This window comes from Haliotis rubra, unplaced genomic scaffold (assembly GCF_003918875.1).
Source record: "Haliotis rubra isolate DU_JTF1 unplaced genomic scaffold, ASM391887v1 Scf237, whole genome shotgun sequence".
Taxonomy (NCBI): Eukaryota; Metazoa; Mollusca; class Gastropoda; order Lepetellida; family Haliotidae; genus Haliotis; species Haliotis rubra.
This window is the reverse complement of record NW_025766414.1, coordinates 2,775-21,155: the sequence shown is the minus strand read 5'-3', so window position 1 is coordinate 21,155 and position 18,381 is coordinate 2,775. Positions and strand designations below refer to the sequence as shown.

Here is an 18,381-nt window from a genome sequence, read left to right as displayed (position 1 = left end):
CATTCATCAGTACTGAAACTCCATCTTCGCATTGCCCTTGCATGAGAGAATATACATGATCTACCAAATATAAAGGCAACACTGAAACACCTGTTGTATAATTTGGAGGACACTGAAATTGTAAATAAAATGTCCCACATAAAGAGAAACAAAATATATTTGTATTTGTAAAATGCTGTATCTCCTTCCAGCAGGAGATATTTAAAGTAATCTGTTTCCCTGAACAATATGTCAATATCAAAAAGGACATATCCATTGCATGGTAAATTATAACAAAATTAGCAAACAACTAAAAAATGAAGCAACCCTTCATATATATAAATAAACTACTTTACAATCATAGATTTCATACTTAGAACCGTATACAAGGTGTCAAAACGTACTCCCAAAAAGGATACACTAAATAATCTAGGAAAGCTGTCATAATCTATACCTTTTAAAAGGAAAGCAAAGCAAATTGCTGGCAGAATCTTCAGACCATAGAACAATGGAATTACCCCTTCAAATTATATTCTAAAAACATGAAAATTAGAAACGTGTACAAATCGAAACCTCTGAAATTATTGCTTAGATATCTCCAGTTGAATCATATGACATATGCAAACACCGGACTCCTGATTCAGCAGTCGGTGACCTCTTGACATATGCAAACACCGGACTTCTGATTCAGCAGTCGGTGACCTCTTGACATATGCAAACACTGGACTTCTGATCCAGCAGTCAGTGACCTCTTGACATATGCAAACACCAGACTTCTGATTCAGCAGTCGGTGACCTCTTGACATATGCAAACACTGGACTTCTGATCCAGCAGTCAGTGACCTCTTGACATATGCAAACATCAGACTTCTGATTCAGCAGTCAGTGACCTCTTGACATATGCAAACACTGGACTTCTGATTCAGCAGTCAGTGACCTCTTGACATATGCAAACACCGGACTTCTGATTCAGCAGTCAGTGACCTCTTGACATATGCAAACACCGGACTTCTGATTCAGCAGTCAGTGACCTCTTGACATATGCAAACACCGGACTTCTGATTCAGCAGTCGTCGACCTCTTGACATATGCAAACACCAGACTTCTGATTCAGCAGTCGTTGACCTCTTGACATATGCAAACATCAGACTTCTGATTCAGCAGTCAGTGACCTCTCAACATATGCAAACACCAGACTTCTGATTCAGCAGTCAGTGACCTCTCAACATATGCAAACACCAGACTTCTGATTCAGCAGTCGGTGACCTCTTGACATATGCAAACACCAGACTTCTGATTCAGCAGTCGGTGACCTCTTGACATATGCAAACACTGGACTTCTGATTCAGCAGTCAGTGACCTCTTGACATATGCAAACACCGGACTTCTGATTCAGCAGTCAGTGACCTCTTGACATATGCATATGCAAACACCGGACTTCTGATTCAGCGCAGTTGGTGACCTTTTGACATATGCAAACACTGGACTTCTGATTCAGCAGTCAGTGACCTCTTGACATATGCAAACACTGGACTTCTGATTCAGCAGTCAGTGACCTCTTGACATATGCAAACACCGGACTTCTGATTCAGCAGTTGGTGACCTCTCGACATATGCAAACACTGGACTTCTGATTCAGCAGTCAGTGACCTCTTGACATATGCAAACACTGGACTTCTGATTCAGCAGTCAGTGACCTCTTGACATATGCAAACACCGGACTTCTGATTCAGCAGTTGGTGACCTCTCGACATATGCAAACACCAGACTTCTGATTCAGCAGTCGGATACATAAAGTGGATACATAATTCAACCACAAACCCGATGTTAACATACTAGGTTACTGAAGTGTATAATACTTTGTACTGATGCCATGATCTGCATTCCTTGATGGATTCCCAAATAGAATCACAATGTACACAACTATTTGTCTCTTATACATAAAATGTTTCAAAACTGTTCTGAAATGCTCTATTTGAATTCCTCAACTAAGTTACAGAAATTGACCCCTTGAAAAATTACACACACAAGGTCACCTTGACCACTGATCAGTTTTCAGTTACTCAAAATTGTCAGATTAAATTGAAGTTTACATTATGAGGAACTAAAGTAGGGGGCCACAAGGCTGTTGCACAAGAAATATCACTGTTAGATGTAATCTGAGAGCTCATTGGTTGAAGCATTCACTCTCAAATCGTAGAGATCAAAATGGTGACTTTGCTGAACAAATTATCACAAACAGCCAATGTGAAGGTCATGACCTTCAGAATATCAACTGGACCCAATCAACAAAACGCCATTGGTTGTCCTGACACTATACAATAGCTGGAGTGCTGTGAAGTACCGACGACCAAGCTCTCTTTGGTGCATTTGTTTAGCATATTATCACATTATATTATCAATGTGAAGGTCACGACCTTCAGAGGATCACAAGGTTGATGGTCCCAATCAACATAACGTTTGTTCTCCATACAATACACAATTTTTGGAGAGATAACATCATCTTGGGTGACAAGCTGTAGTCAGTTTACGGTTTGAGCAGTTTACGGTTCATTCATCTGCATCATCATACTGTCCTGGTTCTTCTGGGAAGGTGAGAGTTGCCATGTTGCGAGGGATCGATGGTACGTGGAGATCGAACGCAAACAAGAGCGTTTGAAGGTCCTTGGTGGGCTGGTGAGCTTCTGCCCACGTCGGGTGTTGATACACAGGTGCAGCATCTGAAAACAAGACAGTCCTCTCAGTAACTATGGTAACATGTACATTACATTCAAGCAGTCCACAACTACATAAATCTGACAAAAGTTCTGTCTTTACTTTGTTGTTAATATTGCACTCAAGGCAGCACAGAAATATTCCAGTCTGGACCAGACAAACCAGTGATGGATATTGTGATTAATGATCCACACCATCAGGGTACAATGTCATACATTTAGCCAAGTCATTGATCCATTAAGTCACCTGTTAGGACCAGTATATGTTGCAAGGTACCAATTCTAATCTGGAGTACCCAAGGGGCAACACGCACCTCTCACATCCCTACTAACCTGTGTTGCTGGAGAATTGATCCTCTATTTCTTCATCCCAGTTCTCACTTTCTCCACTTGTCTCGTCCTCCGTACCTGGTACTGTCTGAGTATCGGAGGTTGGTTGTGAGGGGAGATCCCAGTCGTTTTCCTCGCTCCCATTGGCCGACCCCCAGTCTGTGCAGAATTAATGAGGACATCAATAACAGATTATACATCATACTAATCTGAATGTTTGATGTCCATTAACTCCATTCATACCAACTAAAACTGATATCCCATGCAAACACATTACTGGGACACGATAGTTTTCTGTCATAGTCTGGAGTCAGAGGACAGACAAAAACTAAAAATGGCTGAAATCAGCTTCTTTCTTTAAAGTGGATCATGGAATATTTTTAGAAATATAACCAGGAGAAAGAAAAAGCTGAAACACGATTCTTGATCCCACAAATAGAACAAAAATGAGGCAAGGGTTTACCTTGTTTGGAGTAGACATGTAAACAGTCATCGTCATCATATTCTTCTTCTTCCTCCTCCTCCTCCTCATCATCATCATCATCATCACCACCACCACCATCATCATCATCATCACCATCATCATCATCCCTCTTGCTGCTCCCAGCACCTTCACTCTCAGCTGCATCACTTGGTTCATTTGAAAATGTCTTATTCCGTGCAAGCCAATTCTGGAAAGATCTCTCTCCCCTGACAAACTTTTCCCTCTGCGTGGGCCCATTATGAGATCTCCAGATGGACATGTTTCTCCGTGCAGCTAGTTCCAGTTGCTGTTCACTGTACTTCTCTGAGTCCTCGTCACGATGTTCCTCCTCCCCAGTAGGAGGACCGCCATCAGGCACCTGAAACACCACCATCATTCCAATACATCTACGTTACATCGCGCCGAAGGCACGGGTTCTATTCCCCACATGGGAGAAAATGTGTGAAGCCAATTTCTGGTGTCCTCCACCGTGATATTCCTGGAATATTGCTAAAAGCAGCATGAAAACAGACTCGCTCATTCATATGATTTGCCAGTACTTGACCAGCTGAGCATTATGTTTGTCTGTGCTGTTCACTTGTGCTAAAAATGGCAGCAAACTTGCAAGCCCACTATAAATACAACAACCAGGTCCTGTAAAGCTAAGGGAGGGAACTCATGATATGCTGAATACTGGGCACTGGGCACTTACGACAATCACAATCTTAGTTATAACTTTCCAGTACACTATCACCAATGTTCACACTGATATGTGATTGTGCATCACAGAGTCCCCAAAATTGATAAATTACTGGAATTTCATCTGACTACAAACAACAATTACTCTATAATGTGCTTTTAAATCTAAAATTGTGGCCACCACAATAAAAGTGCAATATCTGAGATGTTTATGAATTCCACAAAAACATGGCTGATCATGATAACAGATATGAATTTCTGCTGGACAACCAAATTTGTAGGATACTTGAAGGACTGTAGGCATGTAAGGATTACTCTACCATTAATCAACAATGCTATTTAGTTGCTTTTTGATTCTATGATTGCATACATTGTGTCACATACCCAAATACATGTGTGGGAATTGATCCTGTAGTGATAAGATTCTACAAATGTTTATTTTTTTTAGTTTCAAGATAAATCAAATTATTAAATTTACAATCCACAATGAGTATTGTTAAAGTGAATATATTGACACATCTGGTAAGTTTTAACCAAGCATATGGATCAAATACAGCTACCAAAATCTCAACCTCCTACAACAGTCCTTATCGCCATAGATGGTCAATGGGAGATAACTCTGTATCACAAGCCAGATTACATCCCATATGGTTGAAGCAATGACAGTAAGTTTTCACAAATAACCTCACAACTCTGAATGTGATGTCAGTCCATTATCTTAACAATCAGCTCACCCGGATAATGAAGGTTTCAAGGCCAGTTAAGTCCTGGCGAGGCCTGCCCCTCCAGTTGTCTTTCAGCGAGGGATCCCTCAGAGGGTACTTGGACTGTCGCACCAAAATCGGAACCTCATGACGGGGCACACCAAGCTTGTTCTGTAGCCATGGACAACAGACAAACATCTTTACCACTAAGCCATGAGGACCAATTTCTACATGCAGCAATAAGACAACTGATACATGTTTTAACAATGACGATACACCAGCAATTTCCAGATTAATGGGGGCATGTTGGTCGAGCTGTCTAAGGGGCCGCACTAGTAAGCTAAAGGTGCCTGGATCGATCCCCACTTGTGACCGGGTGTACAAACCTTGGACTTAAAATTACTTGCAGGCTCTTTCAGTGTTGTCACAACCCCTAGTGTGCAGTACACAACCCTGTGCACTTAAAAGAACCCACTCATCCAACGGTAGGTGACCAGATAGTGGACACACGAACACATGCAGACACCAAGTTGCGGGTATAGCAACGTGCAGTATCATTGGACAAAGTACTGTGACTATGTGTCCCAGTCCACCCAGCTGCAAATGGGTACCTTGTGAGGATGAGGCTGTGAGTTGAATACTCCCCAGGGAGTTGAGTTGGTTAAAAGAATGCCAGACAAAAAAGACATCCGTTGATCAAGAGAACACCCAATGTCCAGTCTGACAAGGTGGTGGAAGTGTTTGAGAGAGGGGGACACCTACCTCATCAATGTCCAATCTTACAAGCTGGTGGAAGTGTTTGAGACAGGAGGACACCTACCTCATCAATGTCCAGTCTTACAAGCAGGTGGAAGTGTTTGAGAGAGAAGGGGGACACCTACCTCATCAATGTCCAATCTTACAAGCTGGTGGAAGTGTTGGAGACAGGAGGACACCTACCTCATCAATGTCCAATCTGACAAGCTGGTGGAAGTATTTGAGAGCGGAGGACACCTACCTCATCAATGTCCAGTCTGACAAGCTGGTGGAAGTGTTTGAGAGAGGAGGACACCTACCTCATCAATGTCCAGTCTGACCAAGCTGGTGGAAGTGTTTGAGAGAGGGGGACACCTATCTCATCAATGTCCAGTCTGACAAGCTGGTGGAAGTGTTTGAGAGTGGGGGACACCTACCTCATCAATGTCCAGTCTGACAAGCTGGTGGAGGTATTTGAGAGAGGGGGACACCTACCTCATCAATGTCCAGTCTGACAAGGTGGTGGAAGTGTTTGAGAGAGGAGGTCACCTACCTCATCAATGTCCAGTCTGACAAGCTGGTGGAAGTGTTTGAGAGAGGACGACACCTACCTCATCAATGTCCAGTCTGACAAGGTGGTGGAAGTGTTTGAGACAGGAGGACACCTACCTCATCAATGTCCAGTCTGACAAGCTGGTGGAAGTGTTTGAGAGAGGAGGACACCTACCTCATCAATGTCCAATCTGACAAGCTGGTGGAAGTGTTTGAGAGAGGAGGACACCTACCTCATCAATGTCCAGTCTGACAAGGTGGTGGAAGTGTTTGAGAGAGGAGGACACCTACCTCATCAATGTCCAGTCTGACAAGGTGGTGGAAGTGTTGGAGACAGGAGGACACCTACCTCATCAATGTCCAATCTGACAAGCTGGTGGAAGTGTTGGAGACAGGAGGACACCTACCTCATCAATGTCCAGTCTGACAAGCTGGTGGAAGTGTTGGAGACAGGACGACACCTACCTCATCAATGTCCAGTCTGACAAGGTGGTGGAAGTGTTTGAGACAGGAGGACACCTATCTCGTCAATGTCCAGTCTTACAAGCTGGTGGAAGTGTTGGAGACAGGAGGACACCTACCTCATCAATGTCCAGTCTGACCAAGCTGGTGGAAGTGTTTGAGAGAGGGGGACACCTATCTCATCAATGTCCAGTTTGACAAGCTGGTGGAAGTGTTTGAGAGTGGGGGACACCTACCTCATCAATGTCCAGTCAGACAAGCTGGTGGAGGTATTTGAGAGAGGGGGACACCTACCTCATCAATGTCCAGTCTGACAAGGTGGTGGAAGTGTTTGAGAGAGGAGGTCACCTACCTCATCAATGTCCAGTCTGACAAGCTGGTGGAAGTGTTTGAGAGAGAAGGACACCTACCTCATCAATGTCCAGTCTGACAAGCTGGTGGAAGTGTTTGAGAGAGGGGGACACCTACCTCATCAATGTCAAATCTGACAAGCTGGTGGAAGTGTTTGAGAGAGGAGGACACCTACCTCATCAATGTCCAGTCTGACAAGCTGGTGGAAGTGTTTGAGAGAGGAGGACACCTACCTCATCAATGTCCAATCTGACAAGCTGGTGGAAGTGTTTGAGAGAGGAGGACACCTACCTCATCAATGTCCAGTCTGACAAGCTGGTGGAAGTGTTTGAGAGAGGAGGACACCTACCTCATCAATGTCCAGTCTGACAAGGTGGTGGAAGTGTTGGAGACAGGAGGACACCTACCTCATCAATGTCCAATCTGACAAGCTGGTGGAAGTGTTGGAGACAGGAGGACACCTACCTCATCAATGTCCAGTCTGACAAGCTGGTGGAAGTGTTGGAGACAGGACGACACCTACCTCATCAATGTCCAGTCTGACAAGGTGGTGGAACTGTTTGAGACAGGAGGACACCTACCTCGTCAATGTCCAGTCTGACAAGCTGGTGGAAGTGTTGGAGACAGGACGACACCTACCTCATCAATGTCCAGTCTGACAAGGTGGTGGAACTGTTTGAGACAGGAGGACACCTACCTCATCAATGTCCAGTCTGACAAGCTGGTGGAAGTGTTGGAGACAGGAGGACACCTACCTCATCAATGTCCAGTCTTACAAGCAGGTGGAAGTGTTTGAGAGAGGAGGACACCTACCTCATCAATGTCCAGTCTGACAAGGTGGTGGAAGTGTTTGAGAGAGGAGGACACCTACCTCATCAATGTCCAGTCTTACAAGCTGGTGGAAGTGTTGGAGACAGGAAGACACCTACCTCATCAATGTCCAGTCTTACAAGCAGGTGGAAGTGTTTGAGACAGGAGGACACCTACCTCATCAATGTCAAATCTGACAAACTGGTGGAAGTGTTGGAGACAGGAGGACACCTACCTCATCAATGTCTAGTCTGACAAGCTGGTGGAAGTGTTGGAGACAAGAGGACACCTACCTCATCAATGTCCAGTCTGACAAGGTGGTGGAAGTGTTGGAGACAGGAGGACACCTACCTCATCAATGTCCAGTCTGACAGGCTAGTGGAAGTGTTTGAGACAGGGGGACACCTACCTCATCAATGTCCAGTCTGACAAGCTGGTGGACTGACTGACTGAGTTTAGTTTTACGCCGCTTTTAGCAATATTCCAGCAATATCACGGCGGGGGACACCAGAAATGGGCTTAACACATTGTGCCCATGTGGGGAATCGAACCCGGGTCTTCGACGCGTGACGAGCCAACGCTTTAAACAAGCTGGTGGAAGTGTTGGAGACAGGAGGACACCTACCTCATCAATGTCCAGTCTGACAAGCTGGTGGAAGTGTTGGAGACAGGACGGTACTTGAGTTAACAAGTTGTTGAAGAGATCAAGTGTCTTCAGCTGCACAAGTTTCTCAAATGATTCTGGCAACTCAGCGATCTAAAACATGAATATGATAAACATGAAATTTTTAGAGTAAAATTAATATTTTATACTTATCCTGACTCATGCTTATTTGCTTGTCTTCTTCTTCTGGCGAACATAGTGGAACACTTGTATCTCCCAATTGAAGTTCCCTTCAATAAAAAATCACTCATTAGTACTGACCACGAGTTACCTCCCTTCCACAAGCGCGGGAACGAGGGCGCCACCTCCTGCCATGTGCCTCACTCTCTCCTCATATACTGAGCCCAACACCTGAATTTCCAGGGAAATCCAAAGTGTTATGTGGGGAGGACGGGAGGGCTTACCTCATGAGTCAGGATAAGTATAAAATATTAATTTTACTCTAAAAATTTCATATTTTTCCTTATCCTGACTCATGCTTATTGCTTGTAGAATCCTACGGATAAGGAGGTGGGATTATATATACTTTGGATTTTACTAATTAGTGATTTGAACTGAGATGATTGCAATAACCCTATGGGAACTTCATAAAGGCACTGAACTGAAGAATTCCTGCTGTTAACTTATCAGCTGGGGTTATTACAATTTACTGAATATAATAAAAGCATATATAACATTAAGTAAGCTGAAGCCATTAATGTGATAGTATAAACTCTTGATAGTTTATAGTGAATACTTTTATAATGAACCAAAGTATTAAGCTTACAATATGCATATATATAAGCTATAATATAACTGTGCTTAAGATATAACTATAACTTAAGCTGTATAATAGTAACCAATTACTGAGAGTTTGTTAACTAATACATGTCATGAACTGAACATATGACTGAGCTTAAGGATTGAAACTTAAGCTGAACATATATATAATAGTAGAACTCCTAGAGTTGTAGGCATATATATAGTATGATATAGAATCACAGTACCGTATAACAACAAAAAAGACTCCTTAGAGTTTATTAGCTAATATACTTTATGATATGAGTATAGTACTGTGCTTAAGATATAATTAACTTGAGCTACCTAAATAGCCAAAACAACTCCGTAGAGTTTGTTAGCTAAAACATTTTATAATGTAACCATAATGCTTAAGATATGATGAAACTTAAGCAAAATATATAATAGCAAAAAACTCTTTAGAGTTTGTTAGCTAAGATACTTATATGATATAATATAGTATTGAGCTTAAGATATGAATAAACTTAAGCTACATATATAATAGCAAAAAACTCTTTAGAGTTTGTTAGCTAATACATTTTATAATGTAACCATAATGCTTAAGATATGAATAAACTTAAGCTAAATATATAATAGCAAAAAACTCTGTAGAGTTTGTTAGCTAATATACTTATGATATAAACATAGTACTGAGCTTAAGATATGAATTAACTTAAGCTACATATATAATAGCAAAAACTCTGTAGAGTTTGTTAGCTAATACATTTTATAATGTACCCATAATGCTTAAGATATGAATAAACTTAAGCTAAATATATAATAGCAAAAAACTCTTTAGAGTTTGTTAGCTAATATACTTATATGATATAAACATAGTACTGAGCTTAAGATATGAATTAACTTAAGCTACATAAATAATAAACAAAAACTCCGTAGAGTTTGTTAGCTAATACATTTTATAATGTACCCATAATGCTTAAGATATGAATAAACTTAAGCTAAATATATAATAGCAAAAAACTCTTTAGAGTTTGTTAGCTAATATACTTATATGATATAAACATAGTACTGAGCTTAAGATATGAATTAACTTAAGCTACATATATAATAGCCAAAAACTCTGTAGAGTTTGTTAGCTAATACATGTTATAATGTAACCATAATGCTTAAGATATGATGAAACTTAAGCTAAATATATAATAGCAAAAAAACTCTGTAGAGTTTGTTAGCTAATACATGTTATAATGTAACCATAATGCTTAAGATATGATGAAACTTAAGCTAAATATATAATAGCAAAAACTCTTGAGAGTTTGTTAGCTAATATACTTATATGATATAAACACAGTACTGAGCTTAAGATATGAATAAACTTAAGCTACATATATAATAGCAAAAACTCTGTAGAGTTTGTTAGCTAATACATTATAATGTAACCATAGAATTGAGCTTTAGATATGATTAACTTAAGCTAAATATATAATAACAAACTCCATGAGAGTTGTTAGCTTATATATAGTATGATATAAACACCATAGTACTGAGCTTAAGATAATAAATTAAACTTAAGCAAAATATATAGATAGCATGTATCTATTAGTACTGTCATCCGATAAGTATAAAATCTGTAAGATAGACTTATCTTCTCCGTGGAACTGTCAACTGTTGAGCGAGGACCATGGGACTGAAACGGTGGATATCTGAGACTTCCTTGGTGGTGATATCTCTCAGATAGTGGTTGGCAAACACCATATCGGATCTCCAGAAACATCCCTCCATTATGGTATTCAACGAACAATTCCCATGTAGAGCGAGAGTTGTGGCTAGCTCTAATTTCATTGAGGATTAGAAGCTCTTGGAGGGTCGCGTCCTACAGCCTTGTAAGCACGTAGTATGACAGTTCTGATCCAGATAGAGATAGTAGTACGTAAGACTTCCGTCTGCGTAGCTGTAGATATAGGGATAAATAATCTCTTAAATATCCCCTGCTCTATTTGGATCGTTGGAGATATATTTTCAGTGTACGAACTGGGCATAGTGATAGATCCATCATGATCATCGCGGTCCAAGTATGGATGAGAGAGCTGGGGCGATGGAATAATCTGTCTGGTTGACCTGGCAGTTGGTTTTCCCTATAAAATCCCAGCGAAGTCCCAGATGAGCTATGTTATGAAAATCATCAAAGCGTGTTCTCTCGTAATCCAGTGCGTGAATCTGACATCCTGGTGGCCGTAGCTAGTGCTAACAGGATCAAGGTTTTGTGGGTCAGTGATTCAAACGATGTAGATAGCGATGGTTCAAAAACCTCACTAGTGAGGTGATGGAGCATTATATTAGATCCCAAGCTGGAGCGTGAAACTTCGTTCTAATCCTCAATCGGAACGCTTGTAACAAACCAAGTAACTCTGGCGTTTTGTCAACTTGACGCCCGCTCTCATAGTATGACAGAACTTATAGCTGTCAGATACATGGACAAGGTTAAGCCTTTTAGATTCTTAGTTTAACGTAGATAACATAAGAAATCTGCCACTTGAGGATGTGTAGCATATCTGGCTGTAAATCCTTTTTTAGCAGCGTAATTGACAAAACTGTGCCATTTGTCATCGTATAAGTTACGAGTAGAGTTACGTCGTGCAAGCGTGACCGCTGTAGCCGCTCTGGCAGAATAACCTCTTATTCAGACATGCCTTGATACAATGCATACGTGAAGTTGGAATGATTCTGGTGTATCGTGCACTTGTTTGGTGTGCAGATGTATCGATAGATTGGAGCGTTGTGGGAGCTGAAGAATTAGTTTTCCGATTTCTTGTATGAGATCTGGAAACCAAGTTCTCGCTAGCCAGTAGGGCGTGACCAAATCAGATGGAGGCTCTGCATTTGACTGATTTTCTGTAAGACTTGCTTAGTGTGTCCGTTGCCCATGCTAGTGGGTCTGGCACTGGCGATCTGAATGTTGTCAGTTGCTTGTTGAACCGAGTGGTGAATAGGTCTATCAGAGGAGATCCTATTTCCTGTGTGTGGAGCATCCATTCTGTCGGGCGTGACGGTAGGTGTAGCCCAGAGAGAGCGTCTGCTAATACATTCTATGCTCCTGGAATGTGGCAAGTACTGACGTGTATGTTTAGATTGTCGATTCGATCGAACAGTCTGAAACATTGAGTCAGTAGGTTCTGTGACCTAGTTGAACCTTGTTTGTTCACATAAAAAAACGCCAGTGTTGAATTGTCTGTGTGAACCATTATCTGAGCGTTCTGTAGTAGGTTGCTCCAATGACTTAAGGCGTTTATAACTGCTTGCATCTCTAGCAGATTATGTGACATTTGCTCTCTTGCCGGTAAGGTGGGCTCCCCAACCTTGTAGTGACGCGTCTACGTACAGATGTGTTTTCGATTCCGGCTCTACTAAGGAGACGCTTGCGCAAACATTCAATCTCTTGGTCTTGATGATGAAATTCAACTGTAGTCTGAGACACTGTGGATTTGGATCCACTTGTATACCGTCGTCGAGGAAAATTCGCTGCGAAGTCCTTGACGATGCTCACTGAGATAATGTTGTCACTTGCAACCTAAGTCGTGAACTGAACTATGCTCGACCTCTGTGTAGGGCGTTGTCCATCAGCGGTCCAATCAGAACAAGGCATTTTGATTCTGTAGAATTACCAGCTGTGATGTCACGGTGTAGCAGGAAAAGGAACCTTGTATAATATAGTGCCGTCGTTGATATTAGAACAATCGTCGGTCTTCACCGTAACTTCCGAAGTTACCCGGTAACCACGTGTTTCGAGGGTTAATGGTAAGCGCCAGCGAAACCTCCGGTGAGGAAATACCTCGGCTCTATAATATTAATGCTGGGTAGGTTATTTTCCTGGCTGTCGTGAAAGTAACTTCAGTCTTGAAGATAATTCCGACTTCCTTATATAAAGGTTTAATAAAACTTGCAAGTTGTCAACTTGTAGACTGTATACATGAATGTATCGTCATAATTGTAGAATTAAAGCTGAACTTGTTGTACATATTTCTTCTCAGAAATGCGTTGGCGATATGAGTTTTATTAAGCTGTAACAAGGTTGCTGTTCAATTCCGTAATAGAATTGTCTGCAGATCTGCGTTGGGCTTCGAAGATTTAGAGCAGGCTGTATCCAGATTAGTTGGTACCGCTGCAATCGGATCAATAGGAGGTAAGGTGAAATAGTCTACATCATCATTCTTCATGGCGTAAGTCTGAGTTGAATTCTCGTTCTTCGATGAAAAAAACGTTGTAACTCATTCACCATCCAGTATCTAATCTCAGCATCTGAGAAAATGATACTTTCCTCCTCTTTTGGCGTAGGGTCACATGTAGTCCTAGATCTATAGGAAGATCTATGAGAGGACTGTGATGAACGGACTGACGAGTGGCTAGTGTAAGGGAGACCTTGGAGGAGACACCCTCCTTGAGCGCTGGGGACTTCGCGAACTCTACTATATCTTCGAGCGTTGGGGGCTTTTCGCGAGCGCTGGGGGCTTCCGCGAAGCTCTTCTAGGCGATGTAGATCTTCTAGGCGATGAAGAACTGGAGCCACTTAGCCTTCGCGACCTTAGCGAATGTATCGAAGTCAGTGTCCGTATCGACATATGGCTTGCCGCGAATGCCCTCCTGCATGACAAGGTGCGTGCTTTCGGCAAAGCTCCTTCTTGAAGCCTCTTGCAAAAGGTGAGGCTCTAGCTCCTTCCGCGAGGCGGCCTGGGATACCTTATGCAAAGAGCTCACTCGGGCAGGGTTGCCCTTGGCGGAGGTGCGTCTATGGGCTCAGAGGCCCTACGCGAAGCCAAGGCGGGCTCTGAGGCCCTGTATGACTTGATATGGGGTGGGCTCTGAGGCCCGTGGCTCTGAGGCCTCTGTAAGCCGTAGCTGTCTTCCATCACCCTCATTATCTGGTTGATCAAGTCGTCTGAAGCGGTCTGCGTTGATGAGGGATGTTTCTCTGCAGAGGTGTCGGGACCCTCAGATAAAATTTCTGGTGATAGTGTCGACATCTCCGGTTGTGTGCTAATCTGCGCTGAGGTAACAGTCGCAGAAACAAGACGTTTCTTATGACGAGCATCTAGAATGATAATCGGAATGTCATCATCATATAAAGATAATTCTGTTATAGGTAAACTATCGGAGGCAAAATTATTAGATTTTGTAGATTTCCCTTTTGGCGTAGCTGTAGACCTAGGGTTCGAAACGTATGTGATGATATGGACGTTTTCCTAGTCTTAGACTGAGAAGACGACAGGTCTTGAGATGCAGGTCGCTGCTTGGACATAGTGGACTGCGTCCCACGCTATTCTCCGAGGGAACTCAGGCATGCCACCAGCCAGTGGCGGGTCGTCAGTCAACATTGACAGGGAATATTAGCTTCTGATCTAATAGCCATGACTGAAGATTGTTTGCAAGATTTATCTGCCTTCCGTCTAAAAACGGAACATAAATATTTATCAAAGGCAGAAATTGGTAAATTAATACATAATTTACAACGAGAAACAATAGAACATGGAGTAATGCAACTAGGGCATTTTAAATGTGGATGAGTAGCGGAATAACGTAGTTTACAATCTGTGCAGATTCTCATTAACGTAAACTACTGAACAATCACGGCGAACCGTGAATAAACAGCAGAAATGCCATTAATAATCAATGCAAGTTGAATAAGGATACTAGTAACACTTCTATACTAAGTATAAGAGGTACTAAACTAAAAGGATATAGTGTGTTGGGAGACACAGGCGCTCTCACGACCAGCTCACTGGGCGAAAAAGGAGAGAGTGAGGCACATGGGTTCAGGTGGCGCCCTCGTTCACGCGCTTGTGGAAGGGAGGTAACTCGTGGTCAGTACTAATGAGTGATTTTTTATTGAAGGGAACTTCAATTGGGAGATACAAGTGTTCCACTAGGTTCGCCAGAAGAAGAAGACAAGCAATAAGCATGAGTTAGGATAAGGAAAAATATACATCTTCAAATAAAAGTATCTGCATGATATCCAAATATCCTGATGTTACCATCTTATATTATATATCATGCTTTTCAATTCCAAATTCTAAAAATGTGACATGACATCCCAGCATCAGTACAAGTTCCCTGAGTTGTCATGGAAACATATAACATCCCAGTATCAGTGCATGGTTGATGTGTTGTCATGGAAACATATAACATCCCAGCATCAGTGCAAGGTCCATGAGTTGTCACGGAAACATATAACATCCCAGCATCAGTGCAAGGTCCATGAGTTGTCACGGAAACATATAACATCCCAGCATCAGTGCAAGGTCCATGAGTTGTCATGGAAACATATAACATCCCAGTATCAGTACATGGTCCATGAGTTGTCACGGAAACATATAACATCCCAGCATCAGTACATGGTCCATGAGTTGTCATGGAAACATATAACATCCCAGTATCAGTACATGGTTGATGTGTTGTCATGGAAGCATACGATGTCAAGGCATCAGTACAACTTGAAGTTGAAGGTCCATTATACATACCAGGTTGTTGTCCATCCTGAGATCCATCAGTGACGTGAGCTGTCCGAAGTTGGGAGGAAGTAGCTGAAGGTGGTTCTTGGACAGGAGGCAGATCTTCAGGGAATGCAGGTTACAAAATGAGTGGGGCAACTCATGGAGCATGTTCTGACCTTGAAGAGAGAAAGAAACAGACAAATACAGACAGAAAGACATTGCGCCACACAGAATCACTATTAACATGATTCAAGTAATGAGCTTTTTATAGGCCTTGCTAAATTCCACTCAACTTCAAGATTTTATCCACGTACAACTTAGCGAATTATGAAACTCTCAACTCCCTCATCATTTTCCTTGTTATGTCACTTATGGGTGATAGTACAACTGTAATTGTCTCTGATTGGTAGTGCTATGATTACTTACTATCAATTACCATAATCACTATGACTATGATGACTATTAATGTTATTATGCATGTTGATTACCATGATTACTGACTCAGTGACTGGTTGTTGTCAACATTACTGAAAGTGTAAATTGCTATTATTATTGTTGTTTTTAATAGTAATCAATATACAATAGGTACACAAGTTTTGCCTTCCTTGAATGCAGGGATTCAGAGTGGTTCCTTTTCTACAACACTGTGTACAGGATTATCAAATTGAATCCAAAGATATAATCCAATAATATGGTAACCACAGTCTTCACAATAAACAGGATATACCAAAACATAGTTTACTCTTTCAGTTATATTAATAACAACATACTACAGTGGAATCTGTCTATTATGGACTGGCCTGGGAACGACTCATTTGTCCAGATTATAAAGCAGTCCGGATTGGTCAACTTTTGTCTGTTACTGTAGACGCTGCCATGATGAGTTACCTCCCTTAGTTAAGGACACCAGTGATTTTACTCAATATGTTAAAAAAGAATGTTTATAGTGCAAAACCTGCAATTAAAAAGACACAATGCTAGAATATATTTCTCTTTATAAAATAATAGTTTCAGATACTATAATTTATTATGTTTTATTAAGTCACTGGTAGGCGAATGTGTGCACAGCATGGAACGCTGGGTAGGAGATTGTGTGCAAAGCTGATTGCTATTTCTGGCTCACTATACGCGACAATTACACAGGGTAATCTTAATCCCTACATACATGACAATGCCTAGCAAAAACAAATTAGAACTGAATAAGTTGTCTAGTGACGTTTAATTGCAAATTTGACGTCTTTAGTGACAAAGTCATCTTCTCTTGTTTGTTCACACAAAGCGATATGATGTTGTTTTCTACCTCTTAATGAAAGTGTAACCCATAGGTAAGCCAACCTCCCTTCTACAGACTCTTTTTGGGGGGTCCTCAAAATGCGTCCTACAGTAATATACGGTTCGTTTTTTTCAAAAAGCTGACAGTAATGTTCACTTCACTTCAAAATATCTGAAAATACTCTGTCTAAGAACAGAAGAAACAGAGATATCTAATCAGCAGATTGTTATTGAAGTCATCGTCTGGATTACAAAGCATTGTTCTCATAGCAAGTTGATTGTTGGGACTGTTATTTTAGTCCATAATCCGTAATTAAGAGAGTCCGGATTATAAAGCAAGCTTTAATGATGAATTAACAACAATTTTGCCTGGACTCAAAGTTGTCGGATAATGGAAAAAACAGGTTTACAGAGAGTCAGTTTGACAGATTCCACTGTACTTCTAAATCAAGTTAATGACAAATAAATGATAACATCATTAAATCAATGCATATATTTTATCAGCAAAACCAAGTTAAAACATACCAAGATCAAGGAACTCCAAATTAACCAAGTTTCCAAAGTCTTCAGGTAGTTCTTGCATTTGATTCTCATCAAGATGTAGATCCTTGAGATTCACCATCTGACAAAAAGCGTTTGGCAGTTGTGCTATCCAGTTACCATTCTGAAAGTTCCGACATTCCAGTTCATCAATAACACTGCCAAGATGCAAAGTCTCTAACTGAGTCAACTCTCCTATCGAGTGGGGTAAAGATGTCATGAAATTACCACTCATGTCTAACACCTTCAATCGATGGTTTGTTTGTCCAAATCTTTCACTGACAGCCTGGTGGCGAAGCTTATTGTCTTTCATTGACACTTCTACAGCCTGTGGTAGCTGGGATATCCACTCAGGTAACTCTCAATCAGGTTGCTGTGCGGCATAAAACTTCTTCAGGGTTTGACTGGAGTTGAAGTGTTTTGGCAAGTGGTCAATTTGGTTTGCTGATAAATCTAGAAATTCAACACTTTTCAGATCACCAAAACTGTCTGGCAGTTTTTCAATGCTATTGTTGCTGAGGTTAAGAACTTTCAAGTTTTCAACTTTCCAAATCCTGATGGTAAGGATATCAACTTGTTTGTATTACATTCAAACATTTGCAAGTTTTCGAGGAGTCCAAATGTCTTAGGAAGTTGTGACAAACCGTTCTGCGTCAATGATGATGAGTGATTGTAAAGCATTAATTTCACGAAGTCATCAGGTAGTTTTTCAACACTGTTTCCAGTCAGTCTTAATATCCTCAACTTAATCAAACCACACACAGACTCTGGGATATACTCAAGACAATTTTCATTAAGATGAATCTCCTCTAGATGTGAGAGAGATCCAATACTATGTGGCAGCGTCTTTAACTGATTACCATTCACAGACAGGATTCTCAAGTTT

General features: G+C 41.3%; 1 protein-coding gene across 1 annotated transcript; it reads right to left on the bottom strand.

The window, feature by feature from the left end:
* Positions 1–1,692: 1,692 nt before the first annotated feature.
* LOC124278440 (protein scribble homolog) lies at positions 1,693–17,781 on the bottom strand. Its single transcript, XM_046714144.1, has 7 exons — positions 17,481–17,781; positions 15,711–15,859; positions 8,425–8,556; positions 4,920–5,060; positions 3,487–3,865; positions 3,027–3,182; positions 1,693–2,699 (listed from the first exon to the last, which is right to left on the bottom strand). Exons 1-7 carry the CDS (start codon positions 17,728–17,730, stop codon positions 2,530–2,532), a joined length of 1,377 nt encoding a protein of 458 aa, XP_046570100.1. The 5' UTR covers positions 17,731–17,781; the 3' UTR covers positions 1,693–2,529.
* Positions 17,782–18,381: the final 600 nt, after the last annotated feature.